The 23745-nt window shown below is 55.9% G+C and overlaps 2 protein-coding genes across 6 annotated transcripts; both read left to right on the top strand.

The window, feature by feature from the left end:
* Nucleotides 1-3189: 3189 nt before the first annotated feature.
* RIPK3 (receptor interacting serine/threonine kinase 3) lies at nt 3190-7408 on the top strand. The gene is made up of 10 exons (XM_045802650.2): nt 3190-3455; nt 3609-3749; nt 3889-4198; nt 4622-4761; nt 4889-4935; nt 5146-5313; nt 5426-5493; nt 5733-6095; nt 6239-6299; nt 6846-7408. The coding sequence occupies exons 1-10, from the start codon at nt 3436-3438 to the stop codon at nt 6989-6991; spliced, it is 1464 nt and encodes a 487-aa protein (XP_045658606.2). The 5' UTR covers nt 3190-3435; the 3' UTR covers nt 6992-7408.
* A 680-nt stretch (nt 7409-8088) lies between these two features.
* Nucleotides 8089-23026, top strand: ADCY4 (adenylate cyclase 4). Of its 5 annotated transcripts, none has more exons than XM_045802652.2 (27): nt 8089-8237; nt 8529-8738; nt 9975-10172; nt 10257-10418; nt 11055-11204; nt 11641-11789; nt 11867-11978; nt 12066-12119; nt 12646-12773; nt 12927-13085; nt 13343-13475; nt 13678-13851; nt 16209-16252; nt 16390-16476; nt 16677-16746; nt 17078-17175; nt 17858-17942; nt 18053-18190; nt 18810-18920; nt 19161-19345; nt 19523-19607; nt 20066-20224; nt 21508-21654; nt 21948-22055; nt 22148-22262; nt 22596-22720; nt 22806-23026. In XM_045802652.2, exons 2-27 carry the CDS (start codon nt 8580-8582, stop codon nt 22956-22958), a joined length of 3288 nt encoding a protein of 1095 aa, XP_045658608.1. In that variant the 5' UTR covers nt 8089-8237; nt 8529-8579; the 3' UTR covers nt 22959-23026. The 5 variants fall into 5 exon arrangements, with proteins under 5 accessions (XP_045658608.1, XP_045658609.1, XP_087715198.1 ...); XM_087859070.1 differs by having other exon boundaries at nt 8126-8224; XM_045802653.2 differs by lacking the exon at nt 12066-12119.
* The last annotated feature ends 719 nt before the right edge of the window (nt 23027-23745 follow it).

Raw genomic sequence — 23745 nt, 5'->3', positions numbered from 1 at the left:
ATTTTTCTTCTTGCTGATTCTCCATCATGGTACTTTGAATCCTTACATATTTAGAATTTTTTTGTGTGAGTCTATATTTGGCAGAATTTAATCCAGAAGCTTGAGTTCAGCATGCTTTCCTCTAAGGAGGATTCAGTTTGCTTCTGCCAGATTCTGGAGGGCATTAACAATCTGGGGCCACTTAAATGTTTCAGCTTATGGTTTATTGATCAAAGGACGAGTAAAAATTCAACCACAGATCCTCGTGAGAGCAGATCTCACATGGAAACCAACATTTTTTTTAATTAATTTTAACATCAAGTGCTGCAGCCCAGACGAGCTTCCTTCCAAGTTCGCTTTGTAAGCTGGTGGACTTTTTCCTTTCCACTGAGAATGTAGCCCATTTGAGGGTCTAGCTTTTTGGGGAATAGGGTGTCTCACAATTAGTTCTTCCATCTTCCTAGGCACTATGACTGGCTCACTCTGTGGTTCTCCCCCAACCTTCCATATCCCTTTCCCAGTCCCCAAAACTCTACGCTTTTAGTTAGTTGATTTGCTGTTTACTTACTATTTACTTTCTGTTTTGTATTGGTTTATTTTATTAGTTTCAGGGAGATTACCCTTGGGAGATTACCTTTCTTTTCTTGGAGCTTACTAAGGAATTTTTTTAATGTGTTGATTATGTTTTATGTAGCATTTAGGTATCCTGCTATGGGAGGCTTTTGAGAACTCTGTCATACGACTGGAAGAGAATTTTTAAAACAAACAAAAATGTGATTATATGGTACATATTGCTTTATAACTTGTTTTTTTCACATGTGATACATGATAAACACCTGTCATATTAATAAACATAGGTTTAGAGCATCATTTTAATGGCTACGTAGTCATCCACTGCATAATTTATTTATAATCTTTACAATATATATTTATTTATGTATAATCTTTTTCCTGTTATTGGATATTTAGGGTTCTATTTTTTCCACTGCGTTAATCACTTTAGTGAATATCCTTACAGCTAAATTATTGCATACATATGATCTTCTTCCTTCTTTAACTGTTTATAAAAGTAATATATGCTAATATAAACTATTCAAACACTAAGGAAAATGAAAATTCTCCATAATCCTTTTTACCATCACCTCAATTAATACCATTTGATCTATAATTGGAATCTCTTAATCAAATGACAGATAAGAATTAGTTAGGGCTAGAATATGTAAGAAAAGAAACTACACCGTCTGCCCTCCCACCCCCACAACTAAGGATAGGGACCCAAAGCAGTTACTAGGGATGTGCTGAAGATAACCAAAGACAATCAAGAGCAAAGAACTGAAGGGATGAGAGACACCTAAACAGACTCCAGAAGCCTGGGGCAGAGGCTCTGTTAGGGGTCAGCGGCACTAGGCCTCAGGAAAGGCCACAGTTCCAAAACCCTGGGATCAACTCTGTTTCGCCAGGTTCCCCCACCCAGAAGCAGAGGGTCTTCTCCGGCACTCACTCCAGGCTCCTCTCTCTGCCCCTCCTTCTTTTGAATGGGTTTGATTTATTTGGAGTCAAAAAATAGTACAGGCTCTGGCACACTCCCCAACCCCACGCCTTAGAGCTCCTTACCCATGATGCCGAGGGCCTTATCCCAATCTGAAGCTATTTAGCCATAAAAAGGTTGGTGAGCACCTTTCTAATGCCTTTCTGGCTGTTCCCCGTCAAGTGGAGCCCAGGGTCTTCTCCCAAGAGAGAACCATGAAAAGGATGGCTGCCCTGTCTGGTGGCTCTTGACTCCCGACTGGACTTGAGGACCTGCCGCACTTGCCTTGTCTCTACAATAAAGTCGACTTCAGGTGGGTTCACAGGGGAGAGCCCCCACACCTTAGAGAAGCTCAACCTCCTTTTTCCTCCCAATGAGTATGGAGCTCCAGCTGGAGTGATCCAAGTTGTAAGGAAGCCCCAAAAGTCTTGGTTGTTCATGTATTAATTCAATTCAACAAATATTTGTTGGCTGCCTACTGGGTCCTGGCTTTTAAAACACACTACAGTCTTAGAATTCCCTAAATAGCTCCAAAATCGCACACACTGACTCCATCAGAATTCATGGGATGGCTCCTTGAGTTTCCAGGTGCTCCAGAAACCACAGCTAACTGTTGGCCACTTCTGCTCCATCCAGCAGAGCCCATGGACCACTGGACAGAATGGAAAGTGTATAGCAAGGTGATCACCTTCCAGTGAGAACCAGGTCTCCCCGTGAAGGACTGAACACCCGGGACTGGCCACATAGAGATTCCACAATGTCCAGCCATGGTCAGGCCTTGGATAGCCAGCCCGAGAGTGGAGAGTACAGAGTGGATAAAACATAGACACCTTTTGTCTCCCCTAAATCCTTAAGGCTCCCCAAACTCCTGAGTTCCCAAAGGCCCTTGTCCAGAGTATATGCTGGTTGGGAACACGTGTTAAGCAGGGGATTTGCATGGAAGAGTTGGTGTCAGGGGAGAGGGCAGGCATGCGTTTCCCCCCAGTGTCCACCACAATGCCAGATGCCCTTGGCTGGGCCAGTTCATCTAGCCGACCACCATGCCCTGGGAGTCAAGTCACTACCAATGCCAAGGGCTTGCCCCAGCAACAATAGCTGTCAGGGACCCTTCACTACACTATTCACCTTCTTTAGCCACATTTAGGGCCAGCTGGGAGGCAGAGCCCGGAAGCCTATCTGAAAACAGGAACACCTGATGGTTCTGAGCTAGGCTTAAAGTCAGCTCCCGGCTGACTTGGGCAAGGTACTTAGGCTACCTTAAGTACCTAAGTGCCTATTTTCTCATCCATAAAGAAGTAATAAAAGCAGTACCAATCCCTTCGGGGTTGATGTGAGCATCAAATAAGCGAATACAGGTACCTGGCACATTCGAGCTTTATAGAATTGTTAGTTATGATCGTAGGGCATTTGGGGGATTGCTGAGCGCTAGCAACATAAAACCCTCCTCAGCACCATCCCCTCCCCACCCCAGGCCAGGGCGAAGGTGGAGCCGGAAATCCTGTGGGAGAAGGGAGAGACACCGGCTGCAGAGGTGGATTGCGGGCTCCTGGAAGATAAGGACTCCTTCTGTGACACCCTAAGTGCCCAATGACAGTTAAGCTGCTGTGATACGCAGCAGGTGCTCAGGAAACATGAGTTAGAAAAGACAAGCCCTGGCTTCCACTCTGCCTTCAGTGTCCCCAGCGTTGTCAGATGCCCCTGGCTGAGCCAAGGCTTCCGTTCTGTCTCCCTCCCCGCTGGGGCGGGACGTAGACGCACCCGCCCAAGAAGGAAGTGGTCTAGTCACTCTGAGTAGGGGAGCAAACCCGGAGTCAGAGTCCGTGCGGTGACCTAGGGATTGACCCCTCTCACGACCCCCTGCCCCTCTCTGCCACAAACCGGGCTCGCAGAAGTCACTCCTTCCGTGTGGACTTGCACCTTCCAGCCGGATGTCTGGCAGCAAGTTATGGTCAGTGGAGGGCGGGAGACACGCACAATGGGTCCCCCCCCCCCGAGGCGGGGGGGGCAGGGTGCCGGGAGAGCTAGAGTTTGAACTGACCATGGGTTCAAGGAGGTGGGGGCTGTACAGGGAGCAGCTGGAAGACCAAGCCCCCTCTTTCAGGCCCAGCGGTACCCCAGCCTCCCTGGTGTCTGTCGAAGAATTGGAGAACCCAAAGTTCATCGGCGCAGGCAGGTTCGGGGTGGTGTTCCAGGCGCGACACAGGACGTGGGGTTTAGATGTGGCGGTCAAGATCTTGAAGGGGTGAGTGACCTGAGCCATGGGCCTTGCGGGGGGAGGGGGTGTCGGCCCCAGAAGGAGGGGCCGCTGCTGGGCCTGAATGGGGAGGGGAAGGATCTTCCAGAAGGAGAGGGCTTGACTCCAACTCTTTCCTGGAGTGTAGGGAGGCGATATCCAGGGAGGTGAAGGCCATGGCAAGTCTGCATAACCAGCACATACTGCTCCTGCTGGGGGTCACCCAGAAGCTACGGTGGGAGTCCACCTGCGGGCCAGCTCTGGTGACTCAGTTCATGGAAAATGGTTCCCTGGCAGGGCTGCTGCAGCCCCACTGTCCTCGGCCCTGGCCTCTCCTCTGCCGCCTGCTGCAGGAGTTGGTGCTGGGGATGTGTTATCTGCACAGCCAGAACCCCGTGCTTCTGCACCGGGACCTCAAGCCCTCCAATGTCCTGCTGGACTCAGACCTGCACGCCAAGGTCAGCCTGTCCATATCCCAGCCCAGCCTCTGGACACCACCTGCTGCAGCCCTGTCTACTCCGTACCCTCAGCATCTCCCGAGGGTCACAGGGCTGCCCGAGGGTCAAAGCCCAGCCAGGAGCTTTAGCCCCTACCATACCAGGTGTGAGTGACCCTGACCCATATGGTCCGTTCCACAGACCCACCCACCAGTCCGGCCAAAGACCCACGGCTGACCTAGCCCAGGGGACTCAGACCTTAACCCAGCCCCCATAGAGGGGACCCAGACCTCCAACCCGAGGGCCCCACTGGTCCTATCATTCCCCTAACCCTCAAAACCCTCTTTATAAGGCTGGACCTGCACCTTGTGGTGGGAGGGGGGATTCTGGAAGCTGCCTGGTCCTGTCCATCCTCTACCCTCTTCCTCTTCCTTCCCTTTACAGCTGACAGATTTTGGCCTGGCTACATTTCATAGAGGCTCAAGGTCAGGAGCTGGCTCTGGGGAGTCGGCCCCAGCCTACTTGGCCCCAGAACTGTTGGCTGATGTAAACCGGAAGGCCTCCATGGCTAGCGATGTCTACAGGTAAGGTGCCCACTCCAAACACACATTCCAAATTTCTGTACCTGTCTGGGCCATTCTAGGGGACCATATATGGGAAAGGAATCTCTGCCAGCAGTTGGGCCAGGCTTCAGCTTTGTGTCTCCTGCAGCTTCGGGATCCTAATGTGGGCAGTGCTAGCTGGAAGAGAAGATGAGAGTAAGACTCTGGGCAGACACTGGGATTCTTAACTCCAGGTGCCCTCCTCCTGCAAGCCTCCAAACCCTCTTCTTCCAGCTTACCCACTCAGACTGCCTGACCTTCTCCTCACCTCCCCTTGGACTGCACTCCTTTCCCCCTTCCATGATGGGGCAAGTAGCCCCTCATATCCTGAATGTCTTCTCTTTGCATCCCCCACCCCCACCCCAGTAGTGCTCCAGTCATCACTGCAGCAGGAAGCAGGGTGTGAGGGGCAGATCCGGCCCCCGCTGACCAAGCTGCCCCAGCCCAGCCCTGAGACTCCTGGCTTGGAAGGACTGAAGGAGTTAATGCAACACTGCTGGAACCAGGACCCCAGGGACAGGCCCTCCTTCCAAGGTGAACTGGCCAGTTAGCTGGCAGCTAGGGTGGGCCTGGATCTATCAGCAGGGGACTTCTCCCTGGGAAAGTTTGGCTCACCTGCCTTCCACCCACTCTGCCTTGTCTCCAGAATGCCGACCAAATACCGAGGAAGCCCTCAATCTGGTAAACAAGGAGATGGATGCCGCAGTCTCCACGGTGAGTGTCCAGTGCCACCCCCCAACCCAGGAGCTGGGCAAGGATGGCACAACATGCCTCCCTTGCCCACTCGATGACTCCCCACTGGCCACTGTTCTTTGTGCCTTAATCTTTGTCCTCACTCTCCCCACCTCACCACTGAGTTCCCAGGTAATAGATTATGGACCAAGAGACTCCTCCCTTGGGTTTAGGCTGGCTCTCCCAGCTCCATGCCCAGAAAGCTCCCCATGTCCTTGCAGGTGAAGAAGTTCCTGTGTGAAAACCAGGGCAGCAACAGGATGTCGTCTGCGCCTAAGCCAGGCCCAGGAGGGACAGAAACGGAAGGCCCTAGGGGAACCACAGGAAGCCATGACATCATAGCCACTGAGATGTTAAACAAACTAAGTCTGAAGGAGTCCCCCAACTCTGTTCCTAAAAAATGTACAAACCTTCCTGAGAGGATCAGGGCACAGGGAGACAAGGTTCAGCCCGCCCGGAGAGCAGGGATACCTTCCGATTCAACAGCCCCATCTCCCCAGACTCCAGAGACTTCACCTTTCAGAAATCAGATGCCCGGCCCCAACTTGGCTTGGACCCCAGGTCCTAGACCTGAAGGGAGTCAGGTGAGACACTGGCAGGACTAGAGGATGCACTAGGACTGCTGTGAATCCTGTCCCCCTTGCCAGGGAAAACTTGGGGCTATCGGGGATGCAGCAGGGGAACCGGCTCCAGGATGGGGAGCCTAAGAGAGCTGTGTTGTTCGCAGGGGGCTAAGAGACGTGGCATCAACTGGTCTCCGAGGGCACCACGGGCCAATCCAATACCAGGTACCTATTCCTCACTCCTTCCTTTCTTATGCTCAGTTCTTCCAATGGCTTCTTCCTCAAGACTGTCTATAGATTCAGGGTACACTGGGTAGTGGGAGGGAGAAAGGGCTAGTGGCCAACTACCCCAAACTTGTCACGTCATAAATGAAGAAAGTGACACCCTCTGGGACTGGGTCCAGCTGAGGTCACACAGCAAAGCCTGCATTTGCCCTGGGCCTTCTGACTTTCCCCAGAACCAGCTCTGTGAACCCCTAACTTACGCCACTGTTAATGTTGGTCCAGAAGAGCTCCTAGAAGAAAAACCCAAACATGAGGGTCTCAGACATTAGTTGCCATTCCTTCTGAGCTTCTGCAAACCCAGTTCCAAAGGCGCAGCACAAAGGCGAACGCCCAAGGCACATTTGACACTGTCACGGGCCACCCTAGAGACGCCACACTTGCATTTCTCGAGGATGGACACAAGGTGCCGCTGCCCCTCCTAATTTTGAGTTAGTTTCCCCGACTTCTTAACCAACTGTCCCACCAACTCCACAATTTCTTTTAAAGGTAACCCTGTTACCATATGTGACAGCCATGCGGTGCAGGTGGGAGACAACAACTACTTGGTCATACAAGAAGGAACTGCCTTGCCCACGCAAGGCCTGGCGCCCTGGGGCATGGGTCGAGGCTGGCCACCTGCCCCCCACAAGTAGGTTGGAGAGGAAGGCCGCAAGAACCAAGAAGCCTGGAGCTGGCGGCGGGGCTAGTATGACGCAACTTCTGAGCTACCTCTTGGACGTGAGGCAATTAGCTGAGACTTTCTTTGAAGGCCAACTGATTTGTGCACACAGAAGTCAATAAACGTGGTGGATTTTTAACCAAAGCGCCACACTTGGGAGGCTAAGGCTTAGGCCAGGGGCCGGCGGTGGAGACGTGGATGGGAGACTGCCGAGCTGACTCGGAGGGAGGCGGAGACACTGCCGTCTAGCTGAGGCCGGAAGCGGGATGCTCGGGGCTGGGGGTGGGCAGCGGCGTGGCACACAAGGTCAGGGCCCAGCTGGCGGCAGGAAGGAATCCCGGAGGCCTGGCTCCTGGGGCCACTCTGATCTCTGGGCGGAGCACTTCCTCTAGATCGGGTGAGACCCCACCCTAAACCAAAATTCTGGGGATAGTCTCACTGCCCCCCTTTTCTTCTGCGCTACAGAGACCCACTGGGCCGCAGTGGGGTCCTGGGGAGAGGGCTCTCCACGGGCACTGGAAGACATCTCTTGCCCCGCACAATGCCCCCAGCCTCTCAGAGGTCAGCTCGCATACTTACTTCCCTCCACCACAAGCACTCACCACCTGCATCCCTGCGGACGTTGCTTCCTTCGCCCAGCCCTTTGACCCTCAGCAGGTGTCTGGAGTGGAAAGCTACGGCTCCATCCACAGAGCTGCATCTAGGCAGGAGGAGAGGGCAACAGGCACACGCGTGCCCCCCACCCCACCCCCGAGCCCCATCCCGACCTAAATCCTAGCCCCAACTCGCCGGCATTCTTCCCTACATTCTTGCCAGACTTCACTCCAGCGCTCCTTCGTGGTCCCGCTGTGCAAAGGTCCCACCCCCATTTTGACACTTGCTGCTCAGCCTGGCTCCCCCACCCCCTCGCCTCTCCCACAGTTCACATTCCCCTTTCTCGAGGGGACCAAAGCGGAAAGGCAACGACAGTGTTAGGGGAGACAATGAGGGAGGGAGGAGGCCTGCGGAGTCTGCCTCAGCACGGGAAGGGGCCGGGCAGTCCTGTCGGGGAAGTGGGAGGGGGGCCCTGGCGCCGGGAGGGAAGAGCCTGCCGCCCAGGGCTCTGAGCCACTAGTTTTTCTCGGTGTTCCATCAGGACAACGCCACCAGCTGCCCCGGGCTCCGTCCTCGGGCCTCGCCCACTCAAGCCGCGGCAGCATCGCGGGCAGTGAGTCTGGGGGGTAAGAGGAACCTGAGGCTCCTTTGCTTCAACCCCAAATCCTGCCCCACCCGGAGACGAGGCTTTTGCTAGGGCACCTCTGCAGCCTGGGTTTGAGGGAGGAGGAGCGAAGGTTGGGGCAGTCTTCTCACAACCAACTGGGGAAAGGCTGGGAGGCCACAGGGAGTGCCTGGCAGATGGGATTGCCGCGAGGCTGGGGAAACAGGGTGGAAGTGGCTTGGACCCAGGGAGAGAGGCACGGCTGGGGCCCAGAGCGGCCACACTCGATAACGCGGCATCTGGCCCTCCCCAGCCCCGGGGTCCACCCTCCACGCCGGCGACACAGCAAGGGGCAGGGGGGACCATGGCCCGCCTCTTCAGTCCCCGGCCGCCCCCCAGCGAAGACCTCTTCTACGAGACCTACTACAGCCTGAGCCAGCAGTACCCACTGCTGCTTCTGCTGCTGGTGATTGTGCTCTGTGCGCTCCTGGCGATGCTGGCTGTCGCCTCCGCCAGCGGCAGGGTGAGCGGGGGTGCTTCTGGTGGGGCGGGGGCTATTTCCCGAGGGTGGCGGGAGGGTCACCGCCTAGAGGGCGGTTTCGGGGTAGGGATTTAGGGAGGGGTCTTCTTTGCCACCTGCATTCTTCGCTGGAACCCAGGAAAGGAGCACCACGCCTTGCTAGGAAATGTGGTGATCCTGGACAAGTCACTGCACCTCTCTGGGCCACAGTCGCTGGGCCGCTGGGAGAAAGCTGAGCCCTGGGTGCTTTTAATTTCTTTCAGGGTACTGACAGACCTGTGATCTACGGGTTCTAGAGTAAATTCAACACCAGGTTTTCCAATTTTCCAGAAGGGAAATTACACTGGGCCCCGTGGGAATCCGTTTCCTGGTTTTCTTTCTCTCATAGGGGCTGTGGGGCAGTCATACCCATAGACTCCCAGAAGGCATCCTCCAGCCCACTCACGTTTAGTCCTCAGATAAAGCCATTTCCAGTTTCTTTTTTTTAGGAGAAAGGGGTTCTTCAATTCCATTTCTGGAAATATCTTGCTCCAAGTTTTTTTTTCACTTTTCGGAGGCAAGTTGGGGAAGCCACCAAACTGACCAATTCTTGCTGGGCCACCTCGAAGTCCAGGAAGAGGTGGGGACACAGGGCAGGGACAGCAGCAGGAGGTCGATGCCCACAGGGGGTGGTGAAAGTGTAGGGCTCCCCCCTGACCTGCCACGAAGAGGTTCCAGGTGCCCCCTGCTGCTGGAGCACTTCTTAGGGCTGGGGTGGAGAGGGGATTACACCCAGACTTGTGCCCAGGGCAGGGAATCTCCTGAGCAAATTGGCCAGATTTGGGTACACTCATTCCTAAGTGCCTTCTGTGAGGCAGGGTTTTTCACTTGCTTCAGGACCCCAGGATGGTGCTCTAATTCCTGTTTGACAGATGAGAAAACGAGCTCAGCAAGGTCACGGATTCACAAACGCGCCATATGGGTAGGCTCTGGGTAGATGGCCCAAGGTTCCAGCACGGCTGCCAGTGAGCTATTAGGTTGAACCGTACGAGATAGCAGGCTCTGTAGATTCAAAACAGCTTCTTGGCAACTTCCTATGGTTCAGCCTAACTGAATGGCCAGCTCAGGTGCCCTGTCTCCTTTTCTGACCTGAGTTGGAGACACCGTCGGAAGTGGCCCTGGGGGGCTGCCTGTTTTCAACTTGGAGGAGCTCCCCAAACTCTGCACTCCAGTCTTGCCGCAAGCACCCCCTCCCCACAGGATCTAGCTTCAGACCGGGGCTTCCTGACCACCGTGCTGTGTGCGCTCGGTGGCTTCTCGCTGCTCCTGGGCCTGGCTTCCCGCGAGCAACGACTGCAGCGCTGGACACGTCCCCTGTCGGTCCTCGTGTGGGCCGCGCTACTCGGGCTAGGCCATGGCTTCCTGTTCACCGGGGGCCTGGTGAGCGCCTGGGACCAGGTGAGAGGAGCGGCAGGTGGAGCAGGGGGCAAGAGGATGCCCGGGCCCAGAGCTGCCAGCAGCTCCCCGTGCCCCTCCCCCCAGGTGTCCTTTTTCCTCTTCGTCATCTTCACCGTGTACGCCATGTTGCCCTTGGGCATGCGGGATGCCGCCGCCGCGGGCCTTGCCTCGTCGCTTTCCCACCTGCTGGCCCTTGGGCTGTACCTTGGGCCTCAGCCGGACTCCAGGCCAGCGCTGCTGCCGCAGGTGAGAACGCGCATTGCACACGCTGCCCCCGGGGCCCCGCTGCGCCCAAGGTCAGCTCCGCGGTTCGCCGTCGATTCCTCTGAGCATGCGCCAACCGCCCGCTGAGCTGTGACTCCCTGGCCGGGCGCCAAGCTAGGAGCAGGGTGCAAACACATACACCCAGATGGTGTCCTCATGGCGCTGGTACCTCGTTGCAGCACGATGCTCCAGACACCTGAAGCCGCCTCTGGGCCCCCCGGGGAAGGGACTTCACCAGGGGACCAGAGCTGTGGGGACAGATGTGGATGATGGAACCGTCACAGAGAATGTAAAAATCGGAGCTTGAGTAGTTTTGTGCTGCGGGGGCCGCAGAGGGGGTAGATGGTGGGGTGGCTTTCCAGGCAGAGGAAACGTGTGTGCGAGGGTTGCTAGACCTAAGGGCCTTGTTGGTGCACAACTGAGTCTAGAGCAGAGATCCTGGGGCAGGAGAAACGCCCCCTACGGACTCAGCAGTGTGGCCCCAATTGCCTGGACGTACTCAGGTCTCTAACTGTGGAGTCCTCCTCAACCCTCTTGGAGACCAGCTCCAGCTACACGCTTACCCACTGCCCCCACCACCTGCGGCCAGCGCCCTCTGAGGCTGACTCTCTCCCCCAGCTGGCAGCGAACGCCGTGTTGTTCTTGTGCGGGAACGTGGCCGGAGCGTACCACAAGGCGCTGATGGAGCGCGCTCTGCGCGCCACGTTCCGGGAGGCTCTTCGTTCCCTGCACTCGCGCCGGCGGCTGGACACAGAGAAGAAGCACCAGGTCCGCGGGGCCTGGGAGGCTGGGCGGGACCGGGGTTTGAGAAAGTTGTTTATATCACACAACAGGGCTCCTTTGCAAGCCGAATGACTTTGGGCAGGTTACTTGCTCTTCTCTGTCCTCCTTTGTAAAATGTGGCTACCGCCCACCTTGGAAAGTTGTGTTAAGTCTCAAAACCCAGAAGCTTGTAAAAGCACTTTTATGATACTAAACGAAGAACTCTAATTCTGGCATTGGTGCCGGGAGTTCGGTGCCTAAAAGTGACTAGTGCAGGATGGGGAGCTGAAGCCCAGCTCTGTGTGATGGGGAGGATCTGGGGGAGTACTCTGGGTCACATCTGGTGGGGCTGGAGAAGTGGGTGAGCTCCTAGATGGTCAGGAGGCTGGGACTCCTGGCTTCAGGATGCAAGAGGGTGGGTGTTCATAGTGATCTCCTGCAGGAACACCTTCTCTTGTCCATTCTTCCTGCCTACCTGGCCCGAGAGATGAAGGCAGAGATTATGGCACGGCTGCAGGCTGGACAGGGGTCCCGGCCAGAGAGCACCAACAACTTCCACAGCCTCTATGTCAAGAGGCACCAGGGAGTGAGGTAGGAGAGAGGATGGCCAGAGGGGAGGGGGGCGTGGCCTGAGACCTTGGCCCCACTGACATCATCTGCCTGCCCAGCGTGCTGTATGCTGACATCGTGGGCTTCACACGGCTGGCCAGTGAGTGCTCCCCTAAGGAGCTGGTGCTCATGCTCAACGAGCTCTTCGGCAAGTTCGACCAGATTGCCAAGGTCAGAGGGGCCCTCCCTCCCTACGCGGGGCCCTTCAAATGCCCCACCCTCGAGAGCCCCTTCCAAGGGAAACTCCTGCCACCTTAGATCCCAGGCCCGTTTCAGAGCGCATGTGTTCCCATGGAAGATATTCCAATGGAGGTAGGAAACCCTCTCAAACAACCCCAGGCATGGAGCTGCTCATCTCAGACCTGGAGAGACTTCTCGACAATGCCCCCACAACAACACCCCCAAAGATGCTCAGAGCCCCCAGTATAGGGGTCTCTGGACACTACCACCAAATCTAGAGAGATTTCCAGACATTCTAACCTCAGGGGCCCCTTCCAAGGGAAATCTCTGCCCTGTACAACATCAGCCCAGGCCAGCCCAGCCACCTGTTCAGACACCAGGGACGCCACCAACCAACCTAATCTTGAGTCGCCCCCAGAAAACCGCAGTCTTGCTCAAATCTGAACACACCCTACACGTGCCAAAGCTGGGGGAGAGCCACAGACCTCAGCCAGCCCCATATCAAGTTAAGGGAATCCCTAGATCTGACCCAGAGACTCCCAGCCTCAGAAGTTCCTCCGGAATACCACATTTGCTCCCACTTGTCCCAGCTCCCTCGTGCCTCCTCTGACCTCTAACCAGGTGCCCCCCCTCCCCCTGCACACACACACACTCCCAGGAGCATGAATGCATGCGGATCAAGATCCTGGGAGACTGTTACTACTGTGTCTCTGGTCTACCGCTCTCCCTGCCAGACCACGCCATCAACTGCGTGCGCATGGGGCTGGACATGTGCCGGGCCATCAGGTCAGCTCAGGTGGGCGGGAAGGAGGGGTACCAAGGGATGGATGTGGGCAAGGAGCAGGCAGGGTAGTGGAGGTCCTCTTGGAGAGAGCGAGGGGGGTGGCATGCGTAGGGCCGAAGGCGGCAATCAGACTGTCCCCTACCTACCCTGCTCAGGAAACTCCGGGCGGCCACTGGCGTGGACATCAACATGCGTGTGGGCGTGCATTCGGGCAGTGTGCTCTGCGGAGTCATTGGGCTGCAGAAGTGGCAGTATGATGTCTGGTCCCATGATGTCACACTGGCCAACCACATGGAGGCGGGCGGCGTGCCAGGGTGAGATGCGGGGCTGCAGGAGGCCACAGGAAGAAACCAGCTGGGCCTCCCACATGCTGCCACATGATTCACAGTTCCCTAAAATGAGCAAATCCCACCTGGGGCTCAGGGAGACCCTGGTGTGCAGGGAGGGGTGCTAGGAGACACCTCCTGGAGCACAGGGCCTTGCTTAAAGTCAGACCTCCAGGAAGGATCCTGGGGGAAAAGGAGAGGTCTGCAGGCCCTCCCTCCTGACTCTCGCTGCCCCCTCTTTCCAGACGAGTACATATTACAGGGGCTACCCTGGCCCTGCTGGCCGGGGTCTATGCTGTGGAAGATGCATCGATGGAACACCGGGACCCATACCTTCGGGAGCTAGGGGAGCCCACCTACCTAGTCATCGACCCCCGGGTAAAAGCCCAGCCTGCACCCCATGGGTTGGCCCACCTGAAGCACCCATGGCCAACCGGCCTGATCTCTTCTCCTATGCCAGAGATTGAATTCCTGGGTCTCAGTGTGTGCGTCAAGGGGGAGGAGCCCCAACCTTCTAAGGAGTGTGGGGAGAATGTAGAAGGCGTTTGTGATCTTGACTCTCAGCCCTCATATGCCCCAGGCTGAGGAGGAGGATGAGAAGGGCACTGCGGGAGGGCTGCTGTCCTCTCTCGAGGGCCCCCAGATGCGCCCATCACTGCTGATGACCCGCTACCTGGAGTCCTGGGGCGCGGCCAAGCCTTTTGCCCATCTGAGCCACCTAGAGAGCCCTGTGTCCACTTCCACCCCTCTCCCGGTAAGTGCACCTCCCTCGTGAGCCCCAGTACTTACTAACCTCACTCCCAGTGCCCCTCCCAACTTCCCCGCCCTCACCACCAGTGAGTCCCTTGATGACATCCCGAGGTCTTGAACTGTCTGGTTGTACTGGTCGCTGGTTCAGGCCTTTCCTTGCCCTTCCTTCCAGAGAAATGGCAAAGATCACTGCCTTTTGAGCTCGGCTGAGATGCAAAATCCCGTAGACCCTATCTATGTCCATTGTTCCCCAACCTCCACTTGGGAACCCCCTACCATTAGTACCACAGAGGTATAGGCCCCACTTCTCCTGGGTCCGAAGCCAGTCCAGCTCCATTCCTGAGACTGCACACTCTCTTTAATCCCCACTAGGACTGGGAAGGTGGGGGCAAATCAGTTGTTGCCCCGACTCTCCAGCATGTGTATGAGGATAAAATGAGGTGACGTGAAAATCTCACATGGCCTCGAAGGCCGTCACCCTGAGCAGGCAGGGGTCGGGGAGAGAGGGAAGAGAGGAAACGAGGGGACGGTGGATTACTGGCTGAGCCTGTGCTCGGCCCCTTCGGGTCATCATAGGAGCCTTCTATCTCCCCCACCAGCTTTAGGCTTTTAGGGTTGGTGCTTGGTGGCAAGCAGCCAGAGACCCCTCTTGCAGAGACTGAGGCCATGTCCCCAAAGACTTGCCCCAGGAGTAGTTTCCTCAGCCTGCTCTCTCCATTTGATCTGATCTTCCCAAAACTTTCCCAGCCTCCTTTCTGCAGATCTTCTGCTCAGAATCTTCTCTACTGGGTAGACCCAGTTGTGTATGTGGCATGACTTCAGAGTACCCTTTCTGTGTTCTGTCTCCCCTCCCCACCCACCCATCAGGAAAGCAGGCCAGAGATCAGTGGGAACTGTGGAGTGGGGGGACGTTGGCAGCATGGTTCAGGAGAATACCTAATTCAGAGCCTTAACGTAGAGTAGGGGCAAGGTCAGAAGGGCTAAGCAGGCAGGAGGGAGAGGAAGAAAGAATCCAAGACGCTGCTGACTCTTGCAGGAGGGAGTCCCCCAGGGGGAGGTAGAGTAGATGGTGGGCTTTGGTGGGAGCCCAGGGACTGTGAGATAGTGTTGCGTGCAATGCCCGTGGTGAGATGCCCCCCAGAACCCATGCCAGACCTCCCCAAGACCCCAGTAGTGTGTAGGCTAAGAAGTGTCAGGGTGGAGAAGTAAGAGCCCCTAGTTCAAGCGTATCTCCCGAGGCAGGACCTCACCAGCCCAGAAATTCACTTCCCAGCCCCTGAAGTCCCTCAGTCAATGCTAGAAATCCTGAGAATCACAACAGCTTACCTTTAAACAATGGGGACCTCTGGTGTGGGGGTGGGCAGTGTTGGTGCTAGGATATACCATCCATCCATCCATCCACGCACCCGGCCACAATTTTAAAGCACCTACTATGTGGCAGGTGCTAGGCTAGTTCTTGAGAGGACAGAAATGAATAAAACACATTCCCTGCCTTCAGTAACATACAGGCATTGAGCAAGGTGGAGAGGCAGGTAGGTAACTTGAAAACAGTTAGGCTCAGACCTAGATGCATAGATGGCCTCATACCTAGAACATCCCTCTCATTCCCCCTTTTCCTCCCCTCTCCCTCTCCCATATGCCAGGTTTGGGTTTGGGGGGATGAGGTGGCCCCCCTGTGACCCTGGTGCCTTCACATGCACCAAGGGAGCAGGAAAGAACAGTCACCAGACCCCTGGCCCTGGGCAGTGGCCGCTGCGCTGCGTTCTCTTTCCCGGGGCTTGTCTCACCCGCTTTACTCGTCTGCTTGCTCTCATATCTTGGCACACAGAGAGCCTTCCTTTTACTACAGAAAAGAATGAGTGTGACCAGGTTTGTTTCTCTTCCTTCCTCGTTCCCTTTCTTCTCGTTTTGTTTTTGCTCCCACCACCTCCCAGCTCAGCCTGACCACAAGGGAGTCAGAATGTTCGCCATCGTCACTTGAGTTTAAACCAATGAGGATTTTTTGGCATGCTGGGGTGATGGGCAAGTCCCCGCCTTTGGGATTTGTTCAGTCCTTAGGGAAGATGACCACCCCTCAAGCCTACAGGCTTGTCTCATAAGTGGTAGAAGCTGAGGAAATGAGAGCATAAGGACCCTGGGTGTCTAAAGAGTCCAGAAGAACCTTTAAGGAATAAATGTGGTTTGACCCTTCCCTTAAGGGCAGGTAGGATTTGATGGAAAGAGGAAGTCATTACAGGCAGGGGAAATACAGCAGTTGCTAAAGGCCCAGGATGTGTGTAGATACGGAATGCCTCACTGCAGAGAGGCTTCAAGGATGGTCAGCATCGCCTCATCTCCCCCTTCGCTGTGTTCTCCCGACAGGAGAAGGCCCTGGCCTCCTTCAGCCCCCAGTGGAGCCTGGACCGGTGAGGAGGCCCCAGCAACTCTGACAGTGGGGCTCTCTGGGCGACCTGCCTCCATCCTCCCTAGGGGGGCTGCCCCTGCTTCGCCCACACGCTATCCAGGGTCTCCTATGGTGACAGGCTGGGCTCTCACTGTGCAGGAGCCGTACCCCCCGGGGACTAGATGAGGACCTGGACACTGGGGACGCCAAGTTCTTCCAGGTCATCGAACAGCTCAACTCTCAGAAGTATGGAGAACAGAAGGCAGCCGGGAGGGGCGTGAGGGCTGGGCCCCGCCGTAAGGAACGGATGTGCTCCCCTGATGACCCAGGGGAAGGGAGCCGCTTCCCTGCTCCAGCCCAGGGAAACACACACCTGGCCATCTCCCCCAACCTGCCCCGCCCTTCCGTTTCCTCTCTGGAGCTCACTGCCCCCCACCTCCCACCAGGCAGTGGAAGCAGTCCAAGGACTTCAACCCACTGACACTGTACTTCAGAGAGAAGGAGCTGGAAAAAGAGGTGGGTGTGGGGGATGGCAGCGCAGAATTTTCTAACCTTAGCTCCTTGGCCTTGGGGAGCGGGCAAGCCCTGTGGTCGGTCTACTCAGTTTGTGATCCTGGGGGTGAGGGGCTTGTGACTCTCTCCAAATGGACGTCACTCTATAGCTTGGATTACTAGGTGGGGATGGGAGGGAGGAGGGCGGCTCCTCGGAGAACCGGTAGAGGCTGAGACTGAACTGAAGGGCAGGGCGGTGAGGCTGGGTCTCCCGCTCCTTGCCTGGAACAGACACCGCCAGGGTGATGGGCAGCCCTGGTGGCCCCTGTGGCCACACTGACCCCTGTCCTTCCAGTATCGACTTTCTGCCCTCCCCGCCTTCAAATACTATGCGGCCTGCACCTTCCTGGTCTTCTTCTCCAACTTCATCATCCAGATGCTGGTGGCCAACAGGTGAGAGCCCCAGGCAAGGGCGACCCTGAGCCTCACACACAGACCACCAAGCTCCTGCTGATCCTTGACCCACACTTTCTTCCTTTACCCACTTCCCCTTGGCTTCAGACACGGAGCCACAGAGGAAGTATGTGTTCTGGGGAAGCAGTGATAATCACAGCTTTCATTTTACTGTCATACATCCTGTGGACTTTCTACATAATCCGAGCACTTTCACGTGCGTGTCTCTGGGTCCTAACAACTTTTCCATGAAGCAGGTTCTGTTTTCATTGCGGAGCCCAAATCTCACAGCAAATGAGCTTAGAAAGTAGGTCCTCATTTTTAGTCCATGGCTAGGAGGGGCTGCAAGGGCTTGTCCAAAACTCAGCCAGGTGAAAGAGCTTTGGCCTGAAGGCCCAAAGGCTGGCCTAAGGCGGCCTCAGCCCCCTCGTGAGCCCCCGCCCCCATCAGTACTGTCCCGACCTCATTAGTTCCTGCCCCCGCACCACTGCCCTAGACCCCCTCAGCTTTCCCGGATCACTGGTATGCAATGCCTTTTATCGGCCCAGACCCCACTGGGGGCCAGTTCAGATCCCCAGGACTGCTCCTCCCCACATCTCCCAACCGGGGTGCACAGCACACGCCCGGCACACGGAGCATCTTCTGACCCTTCGAGGCCTCACTCAGTCTTGTCTCCCTTCAGGCCGCCAGCTCTGGCCATCACCTATAGCATCACCTTCCTCCTCTTCCTCCTCCTCCTCTTCGTCTGCTTCTCAGAGCACCTGACGGTGAGGTGGGCTGGGGGGTGGAAGTGGTCGGCTGGGCCCTTACCACTACCTGGCCTGAGGCGGGGGGGTGCCCCAGCCCCATGGCTAAGCTGCTTGTGCTTCTTCCACAGAAGTGTGTCTTGAAAGGTCCCAAGATGCTGCACTGGCTGCCCGCACTGTCTGGCTTGGTGGCCACACGGCCCGGACTCCGAGTTGCCCTGGGCACTGCCACCATCCTCCTCGTTTTTGTCATGGCTATTACCAGCCTGGTGAGGGCAGAGGGGGCCCTATGCACCCCCTTCAGGGCCTGTTGGACCTAGCAGAGGCTGACAGGGGACCCCTGGATTTGGGAGGGCAGCTGGACTAAGGCCAGGGGATTCGGGCAATGTTGGACAAATATAAAGAAAACAAGTAATCTGCCGCCTGCATAAATGTTTATAACACTCTGGTGGACAGCCTTCCTATCTTTTCTATGTGGGCAGATCTGCATTGCTCAGCTCACTCGCCGTGATATTGTAGCTGAGTCTGGCGGATTTTTCAGAACTCATAATCACTCCTAGAATTCTGTCCCTGAAAGACACCTTAGGAATCATCCCCCAGCCAAGTCACAGAAGAGGAAGCTGAGGCCCAGAGAGGTTAAGTGGCTGGCAAGCGATCACACAGTGGGTCTGCTGGCAGACTAGAGCCCAGGACACCCACTCCTCCCATCCCTGACCAGCCAGCGAGGACCCCAGCGCTAAGGCTCCCTCACCAGCCAGAAATAGCAGAATCCACCCCACTGCAGGAGGCTGGCCCTCACTCAGCCCTAGGTCAGCTGAAACCCAGCTCAAGCCACCATTGTGCCCCGGGAGCCGCCCGCCCACCTCAGCTCTTCACCTCCTTCCGCAGTTCTTCTTACCGGCGGCAACAAACTGCCCTTCCCGGGCTTCCAATGTGTCCTCCGTGGCTTCCAACGTCTCCTGGGAGCTCCCTGGCTCCCTGCCTCTCATCAGCGTCCCAGTGAGTCTTCCCCACAGCCCTGAATCTCTTTCTCCAGAGCCTTCCTTGGCCCCTCCCCCACCCCCATCCTCTGGATTGGGACAGACAAAAAACACACTTGGTGTATGTTTGTGTGTATGACACCCCCTGTCCCCCAGATAGGACCCGGGCCCTGGGAGGGGCAGGACGGGAGCCCTGGGATAGTCCCCACCCCTGCCTGTGGCATATGGCCCCCCTTGACCACCCTGCCCGGCCCCACAGTACTCTATGCACTGCTGCGTGCTGGGGTTCCTGTCCTGCTCCCTCTTTCTGCACATGAGCTTCGAGCTGAAGTTGCTGCTGCTCCTGCTATGGCTGGGGGTCTCCTGCTCCCTCTTCCTGCACTCCCACGCCTGGCTGTCCGACTGCCTCATCGCCCGCCTCTATCCAGATCCCTTGGACTCCAGGTGCGTACGGCCACTGGACAGAGGCGCCCAGGCCCTCTGGGGGCAGAGCAGAGCTCTCCTCACCTCACTGACCTGAAAGGGGGAGGGTGGCTGACGGCTACATGGGCGCTGGGGTTAGGGACAAGGCCATCGGGAAGGGGCAGGGCAAGGGGCAACCCTGATATGTGGCCTCCTCAGGCCAGGGGTGCTGAAGGAGCCCAAACTGATGGGAGCTATCTCCTTCTTCATCTTCTTCTTCACCCTCCTTGTCCTGGCTCGGCAGGTAAGTCACCCAGCTCCGCCCTCCAGAGGTTCCCTTTGAAGGGGGAGGTGGGGGCCCCCATATTTGTGACTTGGTCTTTCTCACCCTTTCCCTCAATCTTACATCTCCAGGGTTGAGCCCAAATGGTGTGCCCACTGGAAGCTTCTAAGCGAAACTTCCTGCTCCTTTTCTTTCTCCTTCACTCCCCAAGGGAGGTGCCCTCAAATTCTCCCTTTTCCCTCCCACCCCACGTCCAGGAAAACCACCCATAAGAAAGAATCTGCTGCCAATTCTGTCTACCCTAGTTTGAATCTAGTTTCAAGGTAGCCTCCCCAGGGACAGTTGGCCCTTGAGCTTTCTCTGTAGATTGGGGAGTGGTGTGGTTTGAGCCATCATGGAGTGGGGGGGGGGGTGAACACTCAGGAGCTGAGGCTCCCCCTGCACTGTGTCTCCCCTTGGGCCCCTGGTGACCCTGCCAGAATGAGTACTACTGCCGCCTGGACTTCCTGTGGAAGAAGAAGCTGCGGCAGGAGCAGGAGGAGACAGAGACCATGGAGAACCTGACTCGGCTGCTGCTGGAGAATGTGCTCCCTGCGCACGTGGCCCCCCAGTTCATTGGCCAGAACCGGCGCAACGAGGTGACTCCCACCCCTGACTCCTGAGCTCCAGATGCCATAGGCACTAATTCTGGATGAAAATCTTAGCCCTCGGCCCATCGTCTCTGGACTCGTCCACAATGGGTTGGGTGGCTGCCCGGGTCCCTGCCCCTGTCAGGTAGGTACCTCCACTTTCATAAGCTCTTAGGCTTCGTCTCCTGAGCACAGAACCTCTGCATTCCAAGTGCTTACTTAGAAGGAGTGTCTTCTCCAACTCATGGCCCCTCCATACCTTCCAGAAGCTTCTTCGACTGTTGATGGGAATTGTGTGGAGGACACAGTCCACCCAGCCCTCTGGACCTGCACTCTCCAGGATGTAGCCATTAGCCATGTGTGGCTATTTACATTGAAAGTAATTAAAGTGGAACATTCAGTGTCTCAGCCTCACTGGCCACATTTCAAGTGTCTAAGAGCTGCTTATGGCCAGTGGCTGTCATATCAGACATCACATATATAGAACTTTCTAACACCACAGGAATTTCCACTGGTAGATGTTAATCTCCATTCTCATATGTGCTCTAGTCGGACCAGCAGAGAAGGTCACCCACATGTTGGCATCATTTTATCTGTACTGCCAGCACTTCTCCCTGTCTGCCGTGCAGATACTCTTGACCTGGCTGATGAATGTTCAAAGAAACAGGTCAGGGGCTATTTCGCAGCTGTACGCCCCCACCAGTTGCTCCCTTCCCTCGAAGTCAGCAGCAGATCTACTTCTCCTGGTTTCTTCTCTTATTTACACTGGGACTCTTGTAACTGTTCCTGTTTCTGTCTTCACACTGGCTGCTAGAATGCCCCGAGCCAGAACCGAGGACTAAAAAGGACTCCGGGTCACCCCTTTGGTGAACCAAGTTCAAATAGGATTCCATCTTTACTATCTTACCTTTATTTTCCCTGTGTTCCATTTCCCCTATCATTTTATCTTCCAAATTGTAGCTATCTTTGTAAACGGACCTAACTGGCTTAACGCCCTTCAGCAGTAGGATAGGATAGAAAGACGATTCCCACTGACATGACCCCAGTTCTTAACACGTTGCTGTGAGGTGATCCTGACTCCAAACCCCTGTCTCTCCTGGAATCATAATGAGACTCAATCTTTGACTCCTGAGTCACACATCCCTGGGATAACCTGGCCCTACCCCTCTTCCTCCTTTCCAATCCTTCTTAAATAGAGGGGTAAGAGTATGGACACAGGGAGGGGGGCCCATGCAGACCCCCAGGGGGAAAGAACATGGCTTGCTCCCTCATCCCAGCCTCCCACCCTCCAGGACCTCTACCACCAGTCCTACGAGTGTGTCTGTGTCCTCTTCGCCTCAGTTCCAGACTTTAAGGAGTTTTACTCTGAATCTAACATCAACCACGAGGGTCTAGAGTGTCTGCGGTTGCTCAATGAGATCATCGCTGATTTTGATGAGGTGACAACCCCAAGGGTCCCCCAGACCCTTTGTCCTGGGTGCTAGAACTTCCCAGCAGTCCCTCCTGCCTGCTCACTCTCCAGCCAGGGGCCCATCCTCCTCTCCCTGGCCCTGCCGCTCCTCCTCTGATCCCCAGCTCTCCGGCAACTCTGCCCATGATCCACTCTCCCTCCTGCCACACTCCCTGACCCCACAACCTAGTCCTTTCATCTCCAAAGGCCTGGGGCTGGGCTTCTGAGAGGGAGGAGGGAGAGAGCAAGAAAGACCAGGGACACAGCCTTCTTTCTGTACAGCTGCTCTCAAAGCCCAAGTTTAGCGGCGTGGAGAAGATCAAAACCATCGGCAGCACCTACATGGCAGCCACGGGCTTAAATGCCACCCCCGGACAGGACGCACAGCAGGTGCAGTACCCCTTCCTTACCGACCAGCCCCCATCCGGGCTCGCGCTGCTGGGCCCTCACTGACCCATCCCGGTGGGCCGGCCCTTTGCTAGGATGCCGAGCGAAGCTGCAGCCACCTGGGCACCATGGTGGAGTTCGCAGTGGCCCTCGGATCAAAGCTGGATGTCATCAACAAGCACTCATTCAACAACTTCCGCCTGCGTGTGGGTGAGGGCCCCCCCTTGCTGGGGAAGCCTGGGACTTCCTCTTCACCTTCTCAGGCTCTTCCTCCCCCAAGTCCTTTGTTAGGTACTCCCCAGCTCACCCCTGGACCCCCTCCAGCCTCATCCCTGGGGGTGGAGCTTGAAGCTGCTGGGCCAGGAGCTCTGGGGCTCAGCTACCCCTTCCCTAAGCCACAGCACTCCAGACCCATCCTCCTGTCCTCTAAGACCTCCAGGCTCTTCACCCTAAGTCCTGGAGCTTCCTCCTCCCCTCTCTCTCCTTAAACTCCCCCCTCCCCGGCCACCTCCCAGGGCCCCTCTTTACCACACCTCTTGTCAGGGTTGAACCACGGACCTGTAGTGGCTGGAGTGATTGGGGCCCAGAAGCCTCAGTATGACATCTGGGGCAACACAGTGAACGTGGCCAGCCGCATGGAAAGTACGGGAGTCCTGGGCAAGATCCAAGTAAGGAGGCCACCTTGGAGACATGGGGTGGGGAGATAGGATAGGGCTACCCCCACACTCCAGACTCACACCCTTTCAATCACAGGTGACTGAAGAGACAGCCCGGGTGCTGCAGTCCTTAGGCTATACCTGCTACAGCCGGGGCATCATCAAGGTCAAAGGCAAAGGGCAGCTGTGCACCTACTTCCTGAACACAGATTTGACACGAACTGGCCCTCCCTCGGCCACCCTAGGCTGAGACCCCCACCCATCCTCTCTATTCCAAGATCCCCAATAAAAAGACTCTGGGTGCGCCTGCCTGGCTCAGTGGGTTGAACATCTGACTCTTGATTTTGGCTCAGGTCACGATCTCAGTCAGGGTTGTGAGATCGAGCCCCGCATTGGGCTCAGCGCTGAGTGTGGAGCCTGCTTAAGATTCTCTCTCTCCCTCTCCCTCTGCCCCTTCTCTCTCTCTCTCTCTTAAAAAAAAAAAAAAGACTCTGATATGACTGGAGCCAACTGATGTCAGAAGCTTCTGGTATAGCTGCAGATCACCTTCTCCTTGCTTCTCAGCAGGATGCTTCTTCCCAAGCTACACTGAGTGTCTGTGTATGCAAGTGTGATCATGAGTGTGTTAGAAAGGAGTGATTCTTCTTCACAAGCTCAGCCTCCCTGCCTGATTCCAGTATTTTGCACGCTTTGGAAGCATAAAGAATTGTAGCCACATGACTCAAAATAAAGATTTGTCCTTTCCTTCTCCCCACCCACAAATATTGGAAAGGAATGGCTAGGAAAATGTCATTTGACCTTTATTCATTTAATGAACACTAAATAAGCACCTACTCTGTGCTTCCTAGGCAGCATGGGCGCCATGAGGGCTGGGGAATGATCTGTCGGGTCCCTCCCTGTTGTCAAATTGACCCATGCTTTCCAGCCAAGACCTGTAGACAGTTCTGGGATTCTCTTGTTCTCAGGTCCCTCAGATGCGCTCTTGCTTCCTTCTGCATCCTTCCGTGCAGGTGCTGATGTTATGTGGGTCTTGAAGC

Source organism: Ursus americanus, chromosome 35 (assembly GCF_024610735.1).
Source record: "Ursus americanus isolate L20-20 chromosome 35, mUrsAme1.1.p, whole genome shotgun sequence".
NCBI classification, from domain to species: domain Eukaryota; kingdom Metazoa; phylum Chordata; class Mammalia; order Carnivora; family Ursidae; genus Ursus; species Ursus americanus.
This window is presented reverse-complemented; position numbering and strand designations above follow the sequence as displayed.

What these genes read in the sequence shown, in the direction of transcription:
- RIPK3 (XM_045802650.2), top strand. Translation starts at nt 3,436, where the DNA reads ATGTCTGGCAGCAAGTTATG. An exon ending in GCGGTCAAGATCTTGAAGGG is followed by an intron (nt 3,750 to 3,888) that starts GTGAGTGACCTG and finishes CCTGGAGTGTAG; the next exon opens with GGAGGCGATATCCAGGGAGG. An exon ending in ATGGCTAGCGATGTCTACAG is followed by an intron (nt 4,762 to 4,888) that starts GTAAGGTGCCCA and finishes TGTCTCCTGCAG; the next exon opens with CTTCGGGATCCTAATGTGGG.
- ADCY4 (XM_045802652.2), top strand. Translation starts at nt 8,580, where the DNA reads ATGGCCCGCCTCTTCAGTCCCCGGCCGCCCCCCAGCGAAGACCTCTTC. An exon ending in AGAAGGAGCTGGAAAAAGAG is followed by an intron (nt 16,747 to 17,077) that starts GTGGGTGTGGGG and finishes CTGTCCTTCCAG; the next exon opens with TATCGACTTTCTGCCCTCCC. An exon ending in TGCCTCTCATCAGCGTCCCA is followed by an intron (nt 18,921 to 19,160) that starts GTGAGTCTTCCC and finishes CCGGCCCCACAG; the next exon opens with TACTCTATGCACTGCTGCGT.